General features: G+C 27.1%; 1 protein-coding gene across 1 annotated transcript; it reads left to right on the forward strand.

The window, feature by feature from the left end:
• The first annotated feature begins 7,621 nt into the window (after nucleotides 1-7,621).
• Nucleotides 7,622-9,893, forward strand: LOC147067572 (trehalase-like). Its single transcript, XM_085953532.1, has one exon. It carries the CDS (start codon nucleotides 7,657-7,659, stop codon nucleotides 9,856-9,858), a length of 2,202 nt encoding a protein of 733 aa, XP_085809658.1. The 5' UTR covers nucleotides 7,622-7,656; the 3' UTR covers nucleotides 9,859-9,893.
• Nucleotides 9,894-11,684: the final 1,791 nt, after the last annotated feature.

Consider the following 11,684-nt stretch of genomic DNA (forward strand, 5'->3'; position numbering starts at 1 on the left):
TGTCATAAACACGTTTTTTTTATAAAATACGGCCCGAATATTAAGCATATATATTAGAATTTTATTTTTGTTTTGCTAATCTAATAACCCCAATCAAATATATCATATCAACGACAGAAACTTTGCGTGAATCAGTTCAAAAACAATAGAAAATATTTTAAAAAATATGACAATACCGGTTTGAGGTTGTCTTTTTAAATATCTGTTGCATTTTATTATACAGAATAGATATAAAAAATAGATAATAGCTATGTCTAAAAATTGGAGTAAACACATTTAATTTAATAATGTGTTAAAATACTTGCTGAAAATATTTGATGAAAATTAAAAGGCAAAAAGCAGAATAGTAGAAATATAGGGAATTTGAAAGTTTATACGAGGCGGATAAACAAATTCCACCGACAGATAAATAGCTTATAAGAGCGCGTAAAATATTCATTGATATATTAATCTTGATGTGAATATCACCAAATTACGTATTTCTCTATTTCAGTAGATAAGATATATTTCTGGAAGAATTCGGCTTTTGATTTTTTTTTTAAATACAGAAAAATATAATGTAACTAGGGTTTTGCATATGTATTTATTTTGCAAAAAAAACCCTTAAATACATGTGATTATACCCCTAATAAGAATATATTTTAGAAAATAAAATTCTTATATTTAATTAAAAAAACACTTTTAGAACTCCGAATTTATCCTAAATAGACAATATTAAAAAAAATTATGTGTAATATTTATATAATCAAAAAAAAATTATGAACATTATACGAAAGCGACAGTTTTAGTATTAAGGCAAATAAATATTAATTTCTTTATGGGCTTAACTAAAATTATTACACCATCAACAATTTGGTTTTATAGGGGCTTAATTAATAAAAACCTCTCTTATTATTATTCCTTAAATGCATTAAAACGTTTGAGAAATTTCAGTATGACGCTCGCATTCTTGAAACAAAATTTCATTGATTAAATCGAGGCAAAAATATATTATATATTGACTATGATTTGAAAAAATAGATTTGGAATTTTTTTGTTAATTTTTTACGCATTTTACACGAATCATGCTAAATCTCCTCTTTAAGGCAGATATTGATATTAAATTTGTGTTCCGGTGTTTCCTCTAACTGCAAACAGTATTTTTTTTTATCGCTACCGCAAATTTCACTGAGGCTCTTACATAGATAAACTATATCTAATTCTAATTCTTATCCATAAAAAATAATTAGATTACTAGTTTCTGTTTAAAATCCAGACTCGATGATAAGAAATTTTAAATAATATTCCGTTTGTGATTATAGTAATGTAAAACAAATATTTAGGCATCATAAAAATTTACTTTTACAATTTGTGGTTTGTGAAATTTTTCTTGATTCCTGTCATCTTTATATCTTATATTATAATTACCCGTATTTTTTAAATAATTGCTTTCTATAAATTCTTATAGATGTATTCATGCGTAAAAATTTAATTGGTTATATTTGTTCGTTACAGTCCGATCACTGCTATCTGAAAACGTTACATAATCAAAAATTTACATTGAATACTTGCCTTCAAATTCGGATTTTATACTGTACTCTTTCATCTTAGAAATAAGTGCTTGTTTAAAGGTGATGACTAACTTTTACCGTAGTTTGGACCATCGGTGCCTGCTGTATATCTCTTGTAGCCTGTTTCGTGTATTATAAGGTTTAATATTTGAATTCCCACTCCTGTAAAGATTTAAACCTTCAATCATCAACGATAAATTTCTGGGCTAATATTTACGCTATACAGCCAACGTCGCTTTATTTTATGTAAAATTTGTAATAATTGGTTGACCATTATCTTTCTTTAATAAAATTATATCACATTTTAATGATATTTGTAACCTTTTTCCTAATTTTTTTTTGCGAGTTTTATATACACCTACAAGTCCTAGCATATATGATTAGATAATAGATGATAAAAAGTCTTATAATTAACATTTGAAGATACCAAATATTCCGTTCTAGTTAAAAATTGTGGTTGATTTTTTCGCAAAATATCATATTTATCATAATTAAATCAATTTTTTACTTTAAAGATTATTTATGCTTATATTTCAAAAAACTTCTATGATTTTGTTTTTAGCATTCTAAAAAATACGATTGATTTGTTTTTCTTTAGATTCTGTTTTTTTGGCAGTAAATTAATCTAAATCAAAGTAGAGATGATTTACTGTTATAAATTTAAAGCCTAGATTTCTAATTTATATGATTATAGGTTCGTTCTTTCCCACGCAAGGGGATTGATAAACTACAAAACATATAAGAATATCACCTAGCTGCTAAAAGACTACAGTAAATCTGTTGAAAACCTACCTTAAAACAAAGCTTTAGTTTGCTAAAATAAACTTTTAACGGTTCTTAATAACTTAAATCGATTCCAGAACGCAAGCGCAAGAAATCAAAGTCATAATGTATGATGGGAATTTTTCTGATGCAGGTACCTGATTAATATGGTCAATACCGTCAAACTTTATTTTTATCTAAAGATTTTATTTCTAATTTCGTTGCAACCTAACTATTTCACATATATATAATTATTCGCACTTTTGTATTAAAAATATTTTTTTGGAATTTCAAATCAAGATAGGAACATATATTTGATATTTATATATAAAATGTATCACAGTGCATTTTATTTTGTATTATTGGTGCAAGTACAAAGGACATATTGCACAGAATCGAAATTTATTTCGCTTTATTCTTAATTAAAACATATATAATATACCTATATACATAGAAGTTCATTTTAAAATATCTAGACGTCAAAATTTACAGCTAAAGAGCTTTCATTTTTATAAATAGGTATGTGATATAGAGGGTGGTATCGTTGAGGGGTTTACAAGTCGGACCCCTAAGAGGGGTCGCGGGATTCATTCACACCCACCCACTAATTTCTAAACGAATTTACTCTAAAGAAAATAACCATGGGGGCAGCCAGTGATAAATAAGAGATAAACCTTAAAGCATTAAAAAGCCATGAGAAATAGGAGGTTGCTGTGTAAGCCGTTTAACTGTGCCCCCAGTATGGAAAAGGATCCCACGCCGTTCAGATAGGATATAGGTAAATGTAGAGTGCAGTTGTAGCTTGTAACTCTCAGCGATCAACAGTAGACAGAATCACATTCCCTTCACATAATGACTGCCGCCTATATGAAAAGGCACAATCCACGGTGAATCCGGGTGACAAGAAGTGCAGGGTGAGTCCCACAGAGAGACGCAGCAGTCAAGCAATAGTTTCTATTAATATAGAGCACAATTCATAAATGTTATATTAGTAAAACATAAAAAAATAAAATAAATTCGATTTTTTTTTTAAAGTTATAGATACACAAATTTACTTTCTATGCATATGTGTCGTATTTTTTTAATATCTTTTGTTTCGGGATTCCCATTCAACACTAAATAAAAATAAATCGGCTAAAAATATTTATAGGCAAACTAATAAATCATCGCATTATTCCGAGGAGCTATCTGTATATAAAATTTACCAGCATGTTGTAATTTTATATGTTTAGCAAATAAAACCGGATTACATTATTTTAACAAAAAATTTGATGCAAACTACATCCCCATAATTTACATAAATAATTAAATTCTTCTGTGTAGACAATAGTGAGCAGAGCTTGTCCTTGAATTGCATTAAAATTTAATCGGCAACCATATTTTTCTTTTAAATATATTTTTGCATATTAGGAATATTTATTGCATTAATTTTGTTTTATTGCTTACAATATATAATTATTTTTTTGCTTTTGATTCAATTTTCATATTACGATTTGGATTTTCCCTTCAACCATAACCAGATTGATTTCTTGTTGAAAAGGTATTTCGATACTCTTGGCTGTATCTTCCTCTTGGATAACAGTCTTTTTTTATAAAACAGATATTTCAAGGGCCTTTCTAAATCCTATAGTTTGAAAATATGCCTTGATTTGATTTGTGACATCGGGTGCTTTCTGGTATCATGTGTAAAGAGAACATCTTAACCATTCAATTTTACGACATTTGCATTTTGCATATAAATAATTGAAGTCCACTGTATATTTTATAGGCCTTTTTGAAGTTTTTTTTTGATGCCTTTTGCTTTGAAAAAAGATAACTAGAAATTTTTAATTGATAATTTTATTGTCTTTGAAAAAAATATATAATGTTGTTATATTTTAACTTGTATTAATTAAACTAAGTATATACATTCTCTTATCACACGTCAATCGCTTTTATAAAATAAATGGATAATATAATGCTTTAACATGACAATAATATTAAACAAATTAAATTTGAATTCTAAAGCTTTACAGAATGATAGTCAGTAAACCTATTTCCTTTAATTTTTTTAATATTATTGTCATGTTAAAGCATTATATTATCCATTTATTTTATAATTTGCGAGAATAATTTATTCAATTTATTTGATAATCTCGCTTAATACATGAACAAAAGATTTTTCTGTTTATTTTATTATATTTTCGTTACACTTTGAAATTAAAAACTATAGATCTAAAACCGAATCGCATATCATTTGTATCTAGCTTTGTTAATTTATATTTTCAGATGAAATTAATAACTTCTTACATTCAATAATCCCAAAAAAACCAAATATTTCACCTTTTGATATCCCTCCCACACAATGTTTTAGTGTATAATTTGCGTAATATATATAAAAGTTATGGATGTCACTCCAGTAAGAAAAAATACTAGAAACTATACAGTTTTGAAGATCAATTTGAGTGTAAAAGTAGCAATAGAATACAAACAAATAATTAACATTGTTTTAATTATTATAAAAACGACTATCCTTCTTTAATTAGGTGTTTTACCTTTATTTTAAATTATTATTTTTCATATAAGCTTTATATGATGGTTTTTGCGACAGCACATATATTATGTATACTTTATACCATCACTCAAACCCTTTTCATACACCCAAATTTAAGACTTATTAGCAGAAGATTTAATTTATAGTTATAGTTTATATATATCTCCTGATTAGGTTTGAAATTATATTTTTTTTAGATTTGGCTATAATTATTGACTAACCATATCATCAGATGTTACTGCGTATGATAAAATCATCGTTTATTACTTGTATATTAATGTCTTTTTTCGCTTTCCATCGACTTGTATTTCCCAATTTCTTGTTTTCTACTATCCTTATATTATCTATACTTGTTACGCAGATTTATATTCAGCTAATTCACACATTCTTTTGTATTGTACATAAATATGTCGAATTCTTAAAAAGGCAAAATAAATAACCATGGTGTCCAAGATACAAATATTTGAGAGTAAAAAGGTACTTTTAAATATAAATCACTCTATTACTTTTGAAATAAAAAAATTTTAAGGTGGAAGCACAGTATATGGAGATAAATTATGGGATATTGCATTAAGGGTTTTTTAAACATATAAAAATGAGCAACACGTTTTAGTAATGAATAGATAAACTTTACGCTTAAAGTAAATTATATACAAATCACCAATTAATTCAATCAATTTTTTAAAAGTAGCAAAGCAGGCAAATTAATTTAAATATAAATTGCTCAATATAATTAAAGCAATTTTTATATCAAGTAGTAAGTTTATAAGTGCAAAACTATAAACTTTGGTTGCACTATAGAATACATCCAATTTTTTTAGAAGGCAATAAATGGAAAAATGAAAATAATAAAAACGCAAATTACTCAATATAATATAATCAATTTCTTTAAAAAAATACTAAATATTGAATTATTATTGTAATGACTTAGGAGGGCGTGGTTACAAAATTTCGTAAAAAATATGTTAAGCAGTTAAAAATCCCGGAAGAAGTAAAAGCATACATGCTTCTCTCACATTTCGAAATATGCTTGAATCATATCATTCGAGAGAAGAAGACCAGTTGATGAAGATAAATCAGGGGAAGGTGTCAAAGGATGTATCAAACAGTTGTGCAATGTTCCCAATGGGCTGACAACGTTAAATAAATAAAATTGATAAAAAGAAACTTAACACAATATAAAAAAATACGATCATATTTTTTTTTGGCTATTCTTTCCATTAATTTATAGTTTTAATCTTATATTTTAAACTCTTTGTTTAGTCAATTTTCATCAAAAAAATTCCTGAGCATATCGTGACTTATTTCGATACTTATTTGATAAATATTTTTTACGGTTTAGTTGTTGATAAAAAATATATAACTTTATGGACATATATGTCATTAGATTCGTTGCATTTATGTGGCAACTTTCAGGAAATTATTTAGAGTGTGTGTTCTGTAGAATTTATTATCTTATACAAAAAATATGAATAAAAAGACATTATAAATTTCATATTATGCGAAAAATTTTGAAAATGGCATTGAACTCTAGATACCATTTAAAAATATAAATAAATTGACATTCGAACAAACATTATTTTACAAATATGAATAAATTAACATTTGAAACAATATATTATTCTAAAAATCTTCAATAAATTGAGATTCGAACCGTAATATTATTCTAAAAATAGCGATAAATTGGCATATTCAACTTTTTTCTATTTAAAATCTTCAATAAATAGACATTAGAGCCAAAATATTATTCTAAAAAGATGATCAAATTGGCATTCGGACAAACATTATTTTACAAATATGAATAAATTGACATTCGAACCAAAATATTATTCTAAAAATATGAATAAATTGACATTCGAACCGTAATATTATTCTAACAATAGCGATAAATTGGCATATTCAGCTTTTTTCTATTTAAAATCTTCAATAAATTGACATTCGAACAAACATTATTTTACAAATATGAATAAATTGACAGAAGAACCAAAATATTATTCTAAAAATATCGATAAATTAGCATATTGAACTTTTTTCTATTTAAAATCTTCAATAAATTGACATTCGAAACAAAATATTATTATAAAAATATGAATAAATTGACATTCGAACCGAAATATTATCCTAAAAATATCGATAAATTGGCATATTGAACTGTTTCCATTTAAAATTTTCAATAAATTGACATTAGAACCAAAATATTATTCTAAAAACGTTGAAAATGGCTTAAGAACTTTGGATCTTATTCTAAAAATATGAATAAATTGTCATTGTGGACCCAATCTAGACAAAAACGTTGAAAATGGCTTTAGAACTTTGGATCTTATTTAAAAATATAGATAAATTGAGATTTAGAACCAAAATATTATCTAAAATAAAGAATAAGTTGACATTTTGAACCAAAATATTATTCCAAATATATGAATAAATTATCAATTTGAACTTATTTCTATTTTAAATCTTGGATAAATTGATATTTATAAGTTCCATTTGGGATTATAAATTAGATGACATGATTTTCTCTGATACTTATTGTATTTATAGTTGGCATTCAATTTCATATATTGGCTTCAACCATGAAGAGTCAAATCAACGGAAATAACATCATGACTTTTTTACTCCATTTATTGACTCACTTCCAAAGTTGAAAAAATATAGATAAGAATATTCTTTCGACTATAAAATTGATTGACAAGCTGAATATACAATTATGGTATGTAAAAGGAGATTTAAAATATAAAAGAAACAGAAAATGATCATTCAGAGAATCAAATGTTGTTTTACTTTTTATTATTTTCAAGATGGATCATACCAATGAAGGATGATAAGAAACAGGTTGAAGAATACACATACATGCCCATGTTCTTGTGCATGCAATACTTTATGTTAAAAAAAGACTCAAAGATATTTGTTGATACACCGTACAAAGAGGATATTAGTGTGATAACCAGTAAGTTCAAAGACATTATATCGAAAATACCAAGTAAATCGCAAAAAGCAGCTGCCATTAAATTGATAAATGAAGGTGAAGAAATGTGTTTCTATGAGATTTATATGTTGATGCCCAGTATAATACCTATAGAGTACATAAAACGTGTCAGTGAAAATTCTAACAATGACATCAATTCTAGAATTTCTACCGTAGAAGAAAAGAATACAAATCAACGTTTGGATTCCACTAAAATTGAAGAATGTAGAGAATGCCATGAAAAGGAATGCGTTTGTTCACAAACTGTAAAACTCTTTAATGATTTTCTATCGGAAAATTTTTTGAAGGCTGGCCAAGATTTTGAAGCAGCAGAGATTCCAGATAAAGAAATTTCATGTTTTAAATTTGAAAATGTTGAGAATGAAAGATTAAAAGAATTGGTAAAGACTATAAATGATGTATGGAAAAAATTATATAAAAAAAATAAACAAGATCAAAAGGGTTCTACAACCAGCTTTATTAACTTAAAGCATCCGTTTGTGATTCCAGGTGGGAGATTTCGCGAGATATATTACTGGGACAGCTATTGGGTGAATAATGGAATGCTTGCGTGTAAAATGGAAAAAACGGTATACAATAGCATATTGAACTTTGTTGATTTAATTGAGTCTTTTGGGTTTATTCCAAACGGAACAAGAAAATACTATAAAGGTCGATCACAACCCCCAATGTTTATTCAAATAGTACACGATTTTTATCAAGAATATAAGAAAAAAGATGAGTATAGAAAAGAATGGCCAAGAATTTTAAGGGCTGCCGAAACTGAATATAACTTCTGGATGAAAGAAAGAGTTAAGGAATTCGATTGTAGGGGTAAAAATTATAAACTCAACACATATTCAGTGGAATCAAATTACCCAAGGCCAGAGTCTTTAACTGAAGATATGGATACTTTGAAAAACTTGGTTGAAAATTTGGAAATATTTGGAGACACCAAAAATGCATCTGAAACTTCAGATATCAAAAAAATGCTTAAGTCTGGAAATTTCAATCCAAAATATCGGGATGTTTTTAAAAAAATTGAAGTGGCTCTTTTCTCGAATATAAAATCTTCAGCTGAATCAGGGTGGGATTTTTCAACAAGGTTTTTCAGAGATGGCAAGAATCTATATAGTGTTTGTACGTCCGAAATTATTCCAGTAGATTTAAATTCGATTCTATACAGGAATGAAGTCTATTTGAGCTATATGTTAAAGGATGCAGGGGATAGTGCAAAATCGGAATATTTTAAGGAAAAAGCGGATAAACGAATGTTAGCCATGAATGAAGTGTTTTGGGACAAAGAATGTTGGTATGATTACAATTACAAGTCTAAAACTCATACGAAAGGAAGGTTTTATTTTTCCAACATCATGCCTATGATTGTTGACATAAAACCACCTGGTGATAAAACGATTTACGATGTCCTAAATTTTTATAAAAAAGAGCTATTCGGTTATGAAGGAGGTGTGCCCGTAACTGGAAAAGGTGAAAATACAGATTCACATTCTCAACAAAATGTTACTGATACCAAAAACAACTTTTTGCTTAAGGGTGATAATCCGAATATGAAAAATCCTATTCGAAGTGAAATTGAGGACGATCCCCAACAATGGGATTATCCCAATGTTTGGGCCCCTCATCAACAATTTTTTGTAGCATTTTTGCTTAAAAATAACGAAAAACAAATGGCATTACACGTTGCACAATCCTTTTACAATGACATAGTCAAAAATATATCGGATGGTAAAGGCAATAGGAATTTGTTATATGAAAAATACGATTGTGAAGATCCACAGAAAAAAGGATCAAGCGGAGAGTATGAAGTTCAAATAGGATTCGGGTGGACTAATGGTACTATTTTAAGGTTCATAAAAGAGTTCGGAGACAATATATCTATAGAACGAAATTTCAAGAAAAATTGTGAGGGTCTGTATCAACGTTTGGAATATATGACTAAGATGAGGGCAGCTAACAAATCTTCTGCCATCGAAAAGAAATCTAAAGTTATTGGTGAAGATAAAATTCCAGTTTTAGGGGTAAAATAGCTGCATTATGGTGATGTGATGTACATGTTTCATGATTCCGCGATATTAACCTTTGAAAAATAAACATGTTACATCAATCAAAATTTTCAAAATTTATTTATATGTTGTTTTATATTTTGTTACTATCCAATCTTGTGAGAATAAAACCAACTTTTTATCTATGGTTCAGATTTTAATAAATAATATCCCCTTTCATTAATTATTATAATATTTAAGAGTAATCGAATGTATTTATGAATTGGTTTTATCCTATTGATTTTTTCTCATTGGTTAAAAAAAGCTTAATTTGGCATAATAGGGAAAGACAAAGTTAAGTTCTAGCAATCGCATTCCTTTTACGTACTTTATAATTATTAATTTAAAAAAAATTAAATTACTATTTAGTCCCCTCCCTTAGATGCCTTAAAATTAATAGAACCTTATTAGGCTCAAAAAATAGAGCCATGGATATGTGATTTCAATTTTTCTTTTTAAAAACCCTTTCTATACATCTTATACTTTCAATAATTATGTAATAATTTATCTTCTTAACTCTTTATTTTTGATATGTCATAGTTTTGATTAAATCTTCGCGTTTCTTAATATATGAACTTGTAAATTTATCAAAATATTTATTTATACATGATATATCTACGGTTTACTTTAGAAGTATTTATTTATCAACTTATATATGATTTGAAAGAATTTTACCCTAATAAAACAGGGATCATATTATTATTTTTTTATTTATGAGCCATATTTATAGTCGTAATTTTAGTTTTTGTTCTCAGGCACAGCTTGCTTGATTCTCTGTACACACAGCGTATTTATATTTTCGGCTATCTTCTCCTCTCCAGAGTCTTCTTCAATACCCCTCCTTCTTTCGAGACCTATTAATTCAAGGTTTTTTCTCAATCCCAAGGTTTGAAAAATAGGGATCATATTATATCTAATAAATAAATATAAGGTGAAAATATATTTATAGAAAATGATCCTCATAGGACAGTCTGTAGAAAACAACGCATTAAAAATAGCAAGATTATCGAAAAAGCAATAAATTTAGGAAAATACAAAGATACGGTATTATTCCTTTGCAATGAAAATGTGTTATTATTTAAGTGCAAACGAAATTATGTAATTGGCGAACTTCTTACCATAAACCAGTTTTATAAAAATTTACAATTTATCTGTGCTGCATTCGAAAAGACACCATTAACATCCATTCAGTATTAATTGGCGCAAAATATAGGATGTACAACATTTATATAGTTTTTTATCTTTAAAATTTACAGGTTTTCTCCATTTTATGATTTAACTTGATTTTAAGCTATTTAAATTTGTTCAAGCAACATTTTAGATTAATGTGTAGAGCATGATTGTTTAATATTACCTTTTATCATAATCACAATCTTTCTCAATACATTTTCTTCTTTAAAGACTCATGTTTTCAATTAGTTTATGCAAATATTTTTTGTGGGTACGTATCTGCATGAGTTGGCATTTCTATCCCATTTATATACTACATAAGCCCTTAAAAAGTTTATAAAAACTAGATTTCAATAATATAATGGGTGAAATAGCCCAAGAAAATTCTAAAGTCACCCAATTTGTTTATTTTTTCACATATGACATAATTTATAGAATATTATATCAGTGATGAATGAATTTTTATATTGAATTTATTCTACGAACTACTAAGATAAATTTTTGATTAAGCTAAGAAAATATTGCGGTTGAGAACTTGTGGCTGTAAAATAGCCGAGCGAATTAAAAACATGGATAGAACGTACATTAGAAATTTTCTGCTGATTCATTAAATATTATAATTGGATAAAATTTATTATTTT

This window comes from Rhyacophila brunnea, unplaced genomic scaffold (genome assembly GCF_057557595.1).
Source record: "Rhyacophila brunnea isolate RB1 unplaced genomic scaffold, BYU_Rbru_1.0 scaffold_38, whole genome shotgun sequence".
In the NCBI taxonomy this organism is placed as follows: Eukaryota; Metazoa; Arthropoda; class Insecta; order Trichoptera; family Rhyacophilidae; genus Rhyacophila; species Rhyacophila brunnea.

What these genes read in the sequence shown, in the direction of transcription:
- LOC147067572 (XM_085953532.1), top strand. Translation starts at nt 7,657, where the DNA reads ATGAAGGATGATAAGAAACAGGTTGAAGAATACACATACATGCCCATG.